The sequence below is a fragment of the Chanos chanos genome, chromosome 4 (genome assembly GCF_902362185.1).
Source record: "Chanos chanos chromosome 4, fChaCha1.1, whole genome shotgun sequence".
NCBI classification, from domain to species: domain Eukaryota; kingdom Metazoa; phylum Chordata; class Actinopteri; order Gonorynchiformes; family Chanidae; genus Chanos; species Chanos chanos.
The window spans coordinates 6561994-6576442 of record NC_044498.1 but is presented as its reverse complement, the minus strand read 5'-3'; the positions used below and the strand labels follow the sequence as shown (position 1 = coordinate 6576442).

At 42.4% G+C, this 14449-nt stretch overlaps 1 protein-coding gene across 1 annotated transcript in view; it reads left to right on the top strand.

Moving 5' to 3' along the window:
* Positions 1-220: 220 nt before the first annotated feature.
* hmcn1 (hemicentin 1) overlaps positions 221-14449 on the top strand; it is a 96568-nt gene continuing 82339 nt past the window's right edge. The window contains exon 1 of the mRNA XM_030770868.1: positions 221-485. Coding sequence (XP_030626728.1) covers positions 221-485 — 265 coding nt within the window. The remainder of the gene's footprint in view (positions 486-14449) is intronic.

Sequence of the window (14449 nt, the reverse complement as noted above, 5' to 3'; positions counted from 1 at the left end):
CGTCACCTCAAGAGCAAAACAAGCATCTTCGGCACAAATTGGGAAGAATTTCTTTCTGTCTTTTTTCTTTTCTTCCCTTGTCGGTCTGGTTGGAATCGGCTACAAGTTTCTTTTATGGTCTGGTTCTGGCCTCTATTTTGAACCAAATGTATTGCCAAATTCCTCGACACCGCCGCTGAAGTTGTTTTACAGTGAGTCTGAGAGAGAACGTGAACTCAAAATGGACTGCAGACGTTTTCCTCTGTTGCTTTTGCAGATATTGCTGTGTACAGTTCTTTCTGCCGCTCAGGAAAAGAGCGGAGATGGAAAAAGCGAACAGATCCCTGAAGGAGCGTCTACTTTAGCGTTTGTCTTTGATGTCACCGGTTCCATGTACGACGATCTGGTGCAAGTGATAGAAGGCGCATCGAAGATCTTAGAGACGTCTTTGAGTCGACCCAAGAGGCCCCTGTACAATTTTGCCCTGGTCCCATTCCATGATCCAGGTAGGGAATCATTTCAGTGGATCAGCCAACGAAAAGAGTCTCCCAGACAAAGCAAAGGGCTGTGACCTGAGTGACATCAATTTTGCAAATACTGTTTTCAAACAACACTATCACTGAATCACTGTACTTATTTTATGCAGACATTTATATACATTTACAAATGAGCTGAGGTTATATGGTATATGTTCCTAGGCAAAGTTGCCGTTTTTTCCATGCTTAGTTGCAGATATGTTTTCTGTTGTTTGTTTTACGTTTGAACGCACTTCTTTCCTGAAATGTTCAATTACCTTATTTAATGCTGAACTGCACTACCAATAGCAGGTAACAGGTAAGCCTTCATTCAAACAGTATTTGAGTTGTCAAATATCTGCATTCTCCCTGAGTTTTGTGTCGTATGTGCATTGTTCTAACGCTGAAAATAACGTTGTTATAACTAATGAACCGCGTGCATTGCCTAATCGAAAAGCAAGAACGAATAAGCACTAGAACAAAAGCTCCTTGTCGCCAGAAACGTGACAAATCTAATAGTTTGCTGAGAGCAGCAGGTTTTGAATGCAGAGGCACCTCACACCTACAGGCGGTATCAAAGCATTGTCTGTAGCGCCCAGATGTTCTGCTGTGAATTCACTGTCATTATCATTCCGCCTTTCTAAGCTTAACGATCGTGAAAACAAGCGCTAGGTAACCTGTCATACCAGGGTCCCGACTAATATGTGTCTATAGCCCCGTTGGTCTCATATTGTCCCTATTATCCGAATGGAAAGATATGTTCTACGACAGGGAATACAAAAATTCAAAGAACAAAATATTTTGACACTATCATACTGTTTCCTTGTGCTACAACACAGATGGTAGGAAAATAATTTAGCGATCACACGATAATTTTTAGGAAAATAAGTCTTGTCCAACATTATATTTTCTCGTCCAACTTTGTCCTGCATTTAACTCAGAACGCGCTGATGTTATTTATGGGTAACCTTAGACCCACTCTTTCTTGACCTGAACTACTTTTTTCCACAAAGTTGCACATTTTTGTTAGGGGCTTTGGAGATGAGCATTTAGACGAGCTGTTATTTGGCAAAACGCAGAGAAGATGGATGCGTTCTGGTCTGTAATTATCGACTGTGAATAGAGGGACAAGTTCACTCGTCAACCCCCCTAACCTAAACAAAGTCTCCTGTCAAGAATATGTGTACAAGGCACAAAGTGAGAGACGGAGGTGTCGGGAAAGAACCGCTTTGTCAATAAGAACGTCGCGTAAACAGAGACAGAAGAGAGCCCTCGAGCACCCTGAGGTTTGACAGATACAAAGACAGAAAGAGATTTAAAAAAAAAAGAGACTAAATGACTAGGTTAGCCACCCCTCATTCCGAACCTGAATCTGACCCACGGTTTGTTTCTAAACGGCGCGCGCCAAATAGATTTTCCAGCCGGTCCTCGGGGCGCTCAGGAATTTCTTTCAAGATGCGTTCACTGTATCTGGTTATCGTTTCAAAACGTCGTCCACTGTAACTAAACCGAGAGATTTGCAACACAAAAGAGAAAGGGTGATCCTCCGAGAGAGAGAATGCCTGGCTCTTCTCAAAGTGTTTGAAATCAGTATTCCAGATGTGTGCTCATAGATATGCTCCAAACCACGCGGTCAGATTCTTTAAGAATTTTTGTATATCGTTTCAATCAAAACCCCAGGCATGGCGCTCCTTGCCAAGAAAAAGAAATGTTTTCAAGTGTGGTATGCGTTATATATACAAATATTCAGAAATGATTAATTTTATTAGTCTGTGCACTCACTAAAATCTTTCAACTCTTGAATTGTTCGGAAATGATTTGGAGGGATGTCCCATGGAGCTCTCTGGAGTGTGACAACAAACTTTCCCCAAGAACTTTACACTTCAGGAACTCCTGCCCCAGATCCATTCAGAGGATCCAAGAGCAGAGACCTGGGTCTCCGTGCTGAGACAGTAGCAGCTAAAATGTCTTCAAAGGGACATCTTTCATACATATTTCAATATGAGGATGACTTGAAGAACTAAAACAAAGTTTTAGCCTTCAGGGGTTAATCTGTGCGTCCCACCCATCAAAGAAACAAGTGTCTTCTTTTTGACAGATCGCCCCGTCAGACCTTAACCCAGAAATGAGTGACAGGGTTTTTGCACTGGTTGTGGTCAGTCTGGTACTGATAGATCTGTATTCGTTTTTTTTTTCTTTTTTTCTTCTGTCCTCTTCCCATTCCATGCAGTGATAAGGAAATGTGGCCTGTTTGATTTGGCTGGCTTTGAACCAGAGGCTTGATCCCGGCTGTATTTACTTAGCAATCTGACCCAGCAAACAGAGGAAATATAGGGGTTTTAGAAGGGGGTTTGGGAAAATGTGCAGGGATGAATGTGTTTGTGTTTGTGTATGTGTGTTTGTGTGTGTGTGTGTGTGTGTGTGTGTGTGTGTGTGTGTGTGTCTCAACGGGGGTCTCGAGTGTGTTGGAGGAACTTTAAGGAAACACTCATGGAGAGAGAGTGAGAGAGACAGAGAGAGAGAGAGGATTTAAAGAGACAAAAAGAACGAGGGGGGGAGTGGGTGAGATAGAAAAAGGAAAGAAAGAGGTGGAGAAGGAGACGCGTTTTATTTTTTAAATAAACAGTGTAAGGGCACTGCTTCCATACTGGAAGTCTATGCTTTTCATTGGGCTTTTCTTTCAAGTGCTTTGTCCCACAGCTAATTTCATGCGATCAGATGCTGAATTTTTCTACTTCCTCAGTATTTCAGTAGCCTGTCTGGAAACATTTGGTATTATAGAGATGACAACAATCCTGAATATTCAGGGGCTGTCCTCTGAAACAGGGGGCCAATTTGATACTCTCTGACTCTGAATTCCCCCCTGTCCTATGCCCCTCCTCTCCCAAACCCAATCTGTCTTTTTTTGTCCCTTTGTTTACTGTCCCCTCCACTACAAAAAATTTTGGCAACAACATGTGAGTCACAATGGAAGTCCCGAACACAAGTGGTCTGACGGACCCCTACACAGACCCTTAAATCTGTTGTTGGGACAAAACAGCTGCTTCAGCTGCTTCACCAAAAAGATGTGTTGGTGTGTCTGCCAACTGGTTGTGGCATCCATTGATTGGTTAGAAGCAGCTTACGAATGTGTCAGCTACCCTCACTTAAAAAGGTGGTCTTGTCCATTTTAAGCCACTGAAGTCAACCATATTCTGTGACTTGAGTGACTGACTCCCTGAGACCATCTCAGAGTTAAAGAAGGAAGCCCTTACCTTCTGACCTGGAAGTGGAAATTGGGTGGTGTTGAGAGTGTGGGAGTGTGTAACAACAAGAGAAGGCTCCAATGAGTTTCAGATGTCCTGCAAATTTTTAAAGACTGTTTACCACAATACTGTGTTCCTCAGAATTTGTCGATGTCAAGCACACACACACACACGCACACACAGGCACGCACGCACACACACACACACACACACACACACACACACACACACACACACACACACACACACGCACGCACACACACGTATACCTGGGGCTTGTAAATGTGGCCTCTTTTTAGCATAGTCACTTTGCCTCTGTGTGTTTTGTGTGTGGATGAGTGAGTATGTGTGTATGTGTGTGTGTGTGTGTGTGTGTGTGTGTGTGTGTGTTTATTGGTGTGCATGGTGGTCAGACAAGTCAAGAGACTATGCTGCTGGTCCCATCTGCCTCATGGAAAGGGAGGAAAAGGAGATTTGACTGGTAACATTCTGCCTTGGTCTGCTCTCTCTCTCCGTCTCTCTCTCTCTCTCCGCACCACACACACAATATAGCAGGACTAGCCAGAGGAGGCTTAACTAAAGAAATTGCTCACGTGAACATACGACGCCTGTCCTCCATGACTTTTATTGACTCTCTACATCCCATCCCATTAACAGCTTCAAGATCCTCCTCCACATTTTCAGGCACTCCATGGGCTGGTTCCCCATCTCCTAAGGGCTCCTCCGCCACTACACACCACCTAGATCTTTGCTCTAATCTTCTCCTAGTCTCCCAGCCTCCTTGTCGTACTCCCACGTACTTGCCTCTCTTTCTCCTCCCTTTCTTTAGGTGGGAGAGACTTCAGTATCTGCGCCTCCCTTTTATGAATGTGTGAGGTGAGCGCTGCTGTGGTTTAGAGGGGCGCATAGAAATGAAACATTATGCAATTCATATGAAGTGTTGTCCTGACCATTATCCTGTGAAGGTCCTCTGGCTAGGTTTCAGTTAAGGACAAAAGGTGAAGATAGGGTGAAGGCTAGCCACACAGTTGATGGCGACTGGTTAGTTTCCTCGGGGCAACTGTGACCAGCTGTGTCCAATGTCCCAGTACCGTGAGGAAGGCAAAGTGTGTGTCATTGGCTGGGAGGTCAGTTCTGACTCTTTAATCCACAGTGTGGGATCAAATGGTGTGTTTTCCTCATGGAAAGGGAGGAAAAGGAGATTTGAGTGAGTGGTAAGATTGTGTCTCGGTCTGTCTTCTCTCTCTCTCTCTCTCTCTCTCTCTCTCTCTCTCTCTCTCTCTCCAGACTAGATGTCAAATCTTGGTCAGGATTTCACCAGCTGGCTATTCCGTTGCATCACTCAGTTACTGAGCTTTGGCCCGATTTGTGTAGAAGAAGCTTTTGTGTGGTGACACTTTGAACACTCAGCACCTCAACAATGTTTTCACTTATCTGTGTCATTCGCCCCTTCTTTTTCATCTCAACCATCTTCAAATGTCCATTCCTCATTAACCCTCCCCTCCCTGGGTCTTCAGTCAGCCCGCGCTGATAGGTTCTTTACCGCTCTTCCCTGTAGTTAGACAACCAAGAACTGTACGATTGAGCTTAGGAATGAGACGGCCGAGAGATGCTTTTAAGCTGCAATACACTCAAAAGCTTCCTCCTTTCCTTTCCTAACAGTCTCTTATTGTGTGTGTGTGAGTGTGTGTGTGTGTGAGTGTGTGTGTGTGTGTGTGTGTGTATGTGTGTGTGAGTGCTCTTTTTTCATCCTTGTCTTCTCTTGGAGTGGTAATATTCGTTTTAGAATGCTCCACCCATGCAAGATTACAAGGGTCTTGGAAATGTCATGAAGAGAGTCAGTAATGATGCCATTAGTCAGGAATTTCTGGGGTTGGGAAGGTTGGAGGTTGTGGTTGGGCGGTGAGGGGTGAGGGGTGAGGGGGGTGTTTAAGGTGAGTTAAGTGGGACTTAGGAGTGTGTCACAGCATAGTGTAATTCTCTTGTCTGATCTCTGTAATGCCATGCAGGAATATTAACAAAAGGGGCCTCTAATTTAAAGAGGGGAACGTGCGTTGGTTTGCATACCTCAGGTGTTGCACAGGTAACCATTTGGAAAAGTCTAGAAGGTCTTGGGGACAGTTTTTGCCCAGCGTTATGCCTTTATCTTTGTCTCTGAGAATTTCATCATTACGCGTTGTACACAGAGCATCTGTCGTTTCCACAGCAAATACACACCTGGAGGAATATTTACGGTTTATTTATCTAGTTGTGTGTGACAAGCCGCGTTCACGGTCGTTTCACTTTGCCGTGGCTTTCAACTGAAAAATCCAGTTTGCTCTCATCAGAAACAGAAATGTCCTCATTTTCCCCGGACCTGCCAGAGTTTGCTGGATTCCATATTGATCACGAGCGTCCGTTTGGCCACCGGTTGCTTTTGTCTGTTTTGATTGGATAAAAGCAGGAGTTTTTGTTTTGATTGGATAAAGGGATTTTTCTGTGAGCTTTCATGACTGGCATGTGTTTTATGAGAACACAGCCTGTGGGAACCTGAGCTGACTTCTGAACCTGGGGAAATGAGGGAGTTATAGAAAAAAAAAAAAATGGAGAGATGACAGAAAAAATTCCACCTGTTTGTGATTTGCAGAGTTTAGCAGATGATCAAACATGGGTAATCATTCACAGACATTTAGTATGATAATAAATTAGAGTCTTAATTTAGCGAATCTTTTAAAGAATGCGTAACGACATTATTCATCTCATACAAGTGAAGTCACATGGCCTGTCAGTGGTATTTGGATACCGTTTAACATATTCATCTTATTATTGAGTTGGTTCTTTCAAATCATGTTAAAATATACACGTGATGGTAGTTAATCTGACCCTAGTTGTCAGACTGATTCCAGTCAGTTTGCGTACATAGGTTTTTATCTTTGTATTAATGCCAGTCTGCTGGGTTTCCTCTGAGAGCTCTGGTTTCCTCCCACAGACCAAAGACATGCAGGTCAGGCGAATTGGACATACTAAATTGCCCCTAGGTGTGAATGTGTGTGTGAATGTGTTTTTTTGTGTGTCTGCCCTGCGATGGACTGGTGACCTGTCCAGGGTGTTTCCCCGACCTTTGCCCAGTGAGCGCTGGAATAGGCTCCAGCACCCCCCGCAACCCTAATTAGGACAAGTAGTTTAGAAAATGAATGAATGAATGAATGAATGAATTAATGCCAGTTTTAGTTGATTTAGCCGCAGTAAAGTGATGGGTATCGACACAGATATCTTAGTGCTTATAGTGATTGGCTGGCTTGCTCAGCTGTGTCTCAGGTGGAGGCGATGCTGTAGTTGGGAAACCATTGCTGGTTCTCTATTTAGAAGACCCTAGACCAAACCCCTTATCGTGTTCTCTTAATGGAAAAGATCAAGAGGAAGATTTGACTAGAATGCTGCACCTTGGTCTACTTTTTTTTTCTCTCTCTCTCTATGTCTCTTTCTCACTCTCTCTGTCTCTGTCTCTCTCTCCCTCCCTCTCTTTCTCCCTCTCTCCCCCATAAATATGTGAGAAACAGAGTATGTGCAGGGCTAGTTGTCTCCTGCTGCGTATTTCTAGAAGGTGTTCAGACCACTCTTGATTAACTTTGGATAGTTCAACCTTCTCCCAATTGGCTGTGTGGACAGTTCACTCTCTTTGCGAGACCTTGGTATTGTGCATGGAATTACAGCTACCTGACTTTGGATAGCATACTGATTTAAGTGAGAGAGGATGGGGTGGTAGGTGAACTGTTGAACGTGACCCTAAAAGAATTTGACCTGTGACCTTCCATACCCCAGCACTCTGACCCGTACATGTTTAGGAAACATAAATTCTCTTGTATAATTTGTTTTTCTAATTGTTGCTGTGGTTGATTTATTGTCTTGTTTCTTGTCCAGAAAGCTTAAGATGAACTGAAAAATTGGGTGAAAAAAAAAAAAAACAGCATGATTTCGGAGATCTTGGAGAAACAGCTTTGACGGCTTTGCGATGAAAAATTGTGTTCGATTCATTTACATGAGTCGGCAGATCAATATGGGAATGTATAGGGTTTACACAGCTTGTCTGGGTAAAAGGAGAATCAATTACAGACACTAAGTTTGCTAAAAGCAAGTACCAGTCAAAAGCATGAAAAGACAATAGAGTCTCACTGCAAAAGAGTTCTGACTGATCGAAAACCATTGGTGTCTCCTTATATTGGCTTTGTCTGTGTTTTATGTGGAGCTATTGCGGGAGTGGTCATGTCACGTGACAGACGGACCTATTGTCCAATGAGCTTAACCCAAATGTGGTCACCAAACCTTTGAGGTTAGGATAATAAAATCAGAGTGACTATAGTCATAATTATTGTAATCTTTCTGTGATTATCCAGCAATAAATTTTTTTATATCACAGTGTGACATCACCAGGAGAACTTTTCAGTACCCTCCGTCAGCAAACAGTGTAAACCAAACACCATTTAACCGAAACCTGCTTACTCCATAATTCAGCCTCTGAGTAGGTATTTCCCTACTACCAGCAGATTTATGGGCAAATTAAAATCAAATACACAACAAAATGAATGTCTAGAGCGATATTAAAGGAGGTTATTTTTAATTTGGATACAATTAGAGTTTTTTTTTTTTAATTAGAAAATTTTCCCCATATATTAGGCAGTCTGGGAAAACCATTTGGTCTGTATTAAGCACAGCTTTCTGGCCAATTCCAAGGTTTTCCGTACTTTGCTATGGTATGATCTCATGTTAGTCTGTTTAGAGAGTAGTTTCTTGTTCCTCATGCATGCGAATTGCAATCAAACCATGAGTAAGGGCTTTTTTTTTTTTAATTTAACTCATAAGAATAGAAATGTACCATGTTTCCTTTATGTCCTCAGCGTTCCTGGACGCTGCCTCGGGTTTTATGTAGGTTAATGAAGGGAATCGGCCAAAGTGGCCCCAGGACATAGCATTAGCGCACGCGCTCATTCACTCCAATTCTCAACCTCTTCACTCTTCCTTTGGTTCCTCTTTTGTTTTTACTTCCTTTAGGATTTCTTTCTTTGGGAGCCTGTCAAGAGTCAGTGGTTTAGGACTCTTATCTGCGCCACATATATATTTACTATTTAATTTTTCAATGCTCACCATAGGTGCAATTCTGTCCTTTTTACTGAGTTTTCTCTTACAGATTTTTTTCAGTTTCTGCTTTGTTTCATTTCGTTTGGTTTCATTTCCTCTCCTTTCTTTCTTTCTTTCTTTCTTTCTTTCTTTCTTTCTTTCTTTCTCTCTTTCTTTCTTTCTTTCTTTCTTTCTTTCTCTCTTTCTTTCTTTCTTTCTTTCTTTCTGTCTGTCTGTCTGTCTGTCTGTCTGTCTGTCTGTCTTTCTTTCTTTCTTTCTTTCTTTCTTTCTTTCTTTCTTTCTTTCTTTCTCTCTTTCTTTCTTTCTTTCTTTCTCTCTTTCTTTCTTTCTCCCTCCCATCCTCCCAGGGGAGCCTCATACTGCTGAAACATTTCCTGAGCGGCTGCAAAAAAAAAAAAAAAAAAAAACGCCATTCAGCTCCCAGTTGGTATGTCAGCGTCTGGTGTGTGTGTGTGTGTGTGTGTTTGTGTGTGTGTGTGTGTGTGTGTGTGTAGCTTTGGGCTGTGCGGTTGGTCAGGACAAGTGTTGAGGGCAGACGTTGGCCTCTAGGTCAAACCTGATCTTTGTAGTGGTCTGGGATCTGCTGCAAACAGGGCAAAATGATAGTGAGAGAGTTGTGCTCAATTCTATTTGTAGGAGGTGTGTGTGTGTGTGTGTGTGTGTGTGTGTGTGTGTGTGTGTGGTCGACAGGTTTTGTGCTGACTTTCTTCAATCCACAGACTTTCTTTTCAATCTGTAGAAAAGTTTAACACGCATCAACAAATCTTCTGTTCAGAACTTCACATTCATGAAAAAGTGTGTGTCCTTCACACTCTTAAAAAAGTGTGTCTTTAAAACTTTTTATTCATGCTTATTATGGATGTACATGCTCAGAACTTCACACACATGAAAAAGTGTCTGTCTTTTACACTCATTTTTGTTCATGCTTATTATGGATGTACATGTTCAGAGTGACATCATGGAATTTCTATATGTTTAAGCCTCCTGGTTATGAGGTGAGATTTGGTTTTGGTTATGAATCAAAATGACCAAAGTTGAGAGATTAAATGAGATCCATATGCTGAGATTCTTTTCTTTAGATTGAAGTGGCAAAAACCAAGAAAAATGTTTTCGCTGCCTTGACTTCAGATTTATAGAGCATTATATCTTCTCAGAGCCTGTCACAGTGAAGCTAAGAGCAGACCCAACTGTTTGGCCTCTGCCCAAATTCAGCTCAAAGCTTCTCCTGCAGAATCATTATATTATTTTAAAGCTAGTAAAACAGCAGTTTTTGCATCAGGCTGCCCACTTCATTTCCACAGCACACAATGCTCCTATTTACCTAAAATGCCTGACTCTAGTTACTTTGAAAGCAAATTCATTCTAGGGAGTTAAATAAGGGGACCTTTAGAGCAGGGGTGAGCCTTGATAATGCCCTAATGAAAATGTCAAGGCAGAATCACAGAGGCTTCTCACAGAGTCTGTCAGTTACCCAGACACTGCCCCGAGGGCCTCTGTTGTCATGGTTACCTAATGAACACCTATGCAGAAGTGCATCCTGGGAAATGGTGTTATGAAAGCTTGAGATGTGCAGTTTGGAAAGATTATGTTGTTTGTAGGGTGTCATCCAAACGGTTTTGTAATGGTGTGACATTTTTGTGATGGCGTAACATTATCATTCTGGGAGTTTTGTAAGAAGAAAGCTTTTGTAAGATTTTTTTTTTTTTTTTTTTTAGTTTTGTAAGTTTGTCAGTTTTATAACCTGGCTGTCCTGTAATAACATGGCGCATCAGTTATTATTTAGTTATTGTTTGGCACAATTAAAAGTCACTTAACTGAGTGTGGGTAGATATTTTCCATCATTGTTTTGTAGAACCATGACCTTTTTTGGGAATATACTTCTTTTCTTCATGTGTCACTCTGTGGGCATTTCAAAGCACCTCTGTTTTAACAGTGTGGTGATAAACTGACCTTAGTCTGTAGTTCTCTTAGGGTCAGACTAAGATTTTCTCTTCACACAAACCTCTGATGATGGTTCCGCCCTCTGCTAAGTAAGCAACAGTTTACAAAGAGTGATTTAAAAGAGAAGAGAACAAGAAAGCGAGGCAGGGGTAAGCAGAAGTTTTACATTTTGTCTTTGTCTGTCCTTAAGCTAAATGCGGCTAAGCTGATTGGCCAGAAAGAAGCCTAGGTCTGCTGGTGTTGTGTCTAATGGCTCTCAGCTGGTGCCCTGCTGTATTTATACAAACCCCATCCAGTGACGTGAAAGCATCCCACTAAGAAATCACCACAGATGAAAGACAAATCTCACTGTTCCCTTTTTTTTTTGGTGAGAAAACACTTGTTTTTTTTTACCATGATCTTTGGTAGGTCCATGTTCCTCAGTTCAGAATTAGCTCTCCAGTCTGGATTCCTCCACTGGCTTGTTCTTCATACCCCACGAATGCACCGTCGCACCCAAAAGAACAGCGTTCAATTCAGACACGTGGATGTACGAACCTATATATGCTTACGCCGCCCTTTGTTTGGAATTCGTTACGGTACGCGTTCACATATGTGTTGTGAAACGAGCGCTTCCGTTGTGTTTTCTCCTCTTGACTCTGTCTTGAAAAATGTCCCAAAAGAAAAAGGATGATCTGTCTAACTGTCGACCTCATGCATTGCGGGCACTCAATATGCGTTTTAATGAAATCCAGCAGCGTTCCGTCCCTCTGTGTTCCGAGGCCCTGAATTTCTTGGGTGAATCAGAGATGTGTCTGATACCCAAAGAGCACTGATTTTGATGAGGTCTTGGGAGGACATGTTGACAATGGTAGTCAGTTTTGTTCTGCGCGTAACGTGTACACGTAATACAAGGTCTGGGAATTGATGCAACATCTGCAACGTCTCTGCCCTCGGGAGCGCTCGGCGTTTGTGCGCGCGAAAGCAAACTCCCTCTTACTCCTTCCGTACTTGTTCCTCACCCGTTTAATTCCGTTTCATTTCTTAGATGTTCAGTTTGATTTATCTTGTTTTGTTGTTTTTCACTTTGCACCCTCACGCATCCCCACGTCACAGTAATCTTATTGATATTCAGTGCGAGAACCACGATATCTTTCAACATATGTCAGCAATTGTAGACCTAACTGAAAATTGCCTTTTTCTTGGAGGGCGAGGGGGGGGGCAATAATTGTCTTATCTGTGGCGTTCGACGAAAAAGCCACCCAGGAGTTTTTAAGGCATGTGTGTCTGGGTTTTTACTGTTTGTCTTTGGTAGCAGAGAACAGACAGAGATGAAGACCTTAATCTCACGGCAAACCCTACTCATTGTTCCGTCCCTTGCTATTACCCCTCCGATCCCATGTTTATGACTGCTGATAGCTTTTTGGATAGTATAGCATTAATGAGAGACAGATGCTGGACTGTGTCTTATGTTGATTGTCTTTGGATGTGGTGTACAAGACATTTTTTTTTTTGCAATGTTTTTTGATCGTCGACAGAACTTTTTAAGCGATGAAATACGATTGGTTCGGCGTATAACAAAGATATATGTTAATGCTAAGAGATGTGTGATTTATAGTGGCTTGCAGTGGCTCACCATTACAAAATGTGAACGCTGTATTCTGTTCCACATCTGTGAATCTGTAAGTCTTGTTCCGCATCTGTAAATCAAAATATGATTTTTAAATCAGCGAGTCATTCACTGAAGGGTTACATGACAGTACTGTGAATATTTAAACGTTTTTCCCTCCTAATATTACACTTTGAAAAGTGGAAGAGGGCTGTGGTTGACTTAAGGTGTTTTTAACCTTCAGTTTATTGGAAAGGAATACATTAATTCATAATCTCCTTTTTGGGGGGAAGGTTTATTCACATTAAAGAAAAGAATTAATATCATTAAAAAAAAACAACATCATGTTTCTACTTGAAGTAACTTGTTTTTTTTCTAGAAAAACATTTTTTGTCAAGTTAAATTGACCATACTGATGTCAGTGTAATCTAAATTTATCATGTCTTCATTACGGAGAAGTCCTGAGACTGGTAGCACTCAGTGATTCCAAGATTTTTAATATTCAGTCATCTCTTTGCTGTCCTACAACACTTACGAGTGTTACTCTGTGCTTCTAAGATCTGTCATTTTTTCTCAGCTTTTTCCTGCAATGTTTCCGTAAGTAAATGCTCCTGTATATTATCTATATGTAGAACGAGATTTTAGTTTTGTTGGTAGTGGCTTTGCTGCAGTGACAAGCCCTGGGAAACACTCTGCTTTGTTGTGACAGTTTTATGAGGTGTTGTCACACCACCACCCAGCAGTCAGTGCCAATCAAGTCTAAAACCCTCCTATGAGCGTATCCTACTGGGAGCGTGGACTTGCCATCATCCAGTGACAGCCAGCCAAACCTGACCAAGCCAATCATGTAAGCTTAAATTGGAAGCAGACCCTGGTGTTGAAGACCCCTGGGGAGTCTCCTGAGTCAGACTCTGCCCTTTGCCTTCTGCTGTTGTCAGCGGCGACAGACCACCTCTGTTCCCTCTCATTAATGCACACACACACACACACACACATTTACTTACGCACATATACACACATTCACACACACATACAGACCCATGGACAGATTACGCATGCTGGCATGCACGGATATACACACACATACATACGCAGACACACACACGCGCGCGCACACACACGCACACACACACACACTCAATAAATTATGCAAGTACTCACATACTTGGACAGACGTGAGAGTAATTGTGTGGAGAGACAGAGTAAACTCATCAGTGTCTGTGTGTGATGGACAACAGGCACATGTCTCCTGCACTCATCTGTCTGACAGAAAGAGAAGAGAGATGAACAGAACACAGTGCCTGAGGCAGACACGGCACCTCCAGTTCTGAACCGCCTCCGCACACATACAAAACACACACACACCCACACACACACACACACACAACCTCTTTTAAGACCAAAACTACTTATGCATTCTAACTAAGCACATGAAGTATTTCATATTACTCACCAAAGTAGAACTCTTTATGGAAAGATCTGTGGAATATGTGAGTATATGTATGTAAATGTGCAGTTCAAGATGTCATCAAGCAGAAGCACCCTTAGTGTGCGTGTGTGTGTGTGTATGTGTGTGTGTGTGTGTGTGTAGATGTGTCTGTGTGGGATGTGCGTCTTATGTAGAATATAGACTGTATGTAAGTGCTTGTGTGGCTTTGGAGAGCTGCTCTCCCCACAAACCTCATAATGGTTAGTGGTGGTGGCTTCACTGTCTCTGAAGGGATTTCAAAGTGAAATATCTCCATAACAGCCTGAGCCCTCGAGACAGATTATATCACCGAACATCCAGCAGATGCCATTCATCATCAACCAGAGGTACGCACACGCACACACACACACACACACACACACACACACACACACACACACACACACACACACACACACACATCTCTCTCTATACCCTGAGGCTGTGAGTGTCTCTCTTGGAGAGAAGCTGATCAAAACCAGAACGCTTTGGTGCTCCACTAACACAGTGCATTCTGGGGTTTGTGGTCCAACTGAGTGGGAGGGAATCTGTCATTCTCTTGCTCCGTATGGGGTCTGTGATGGCCAGAACTGAAGCG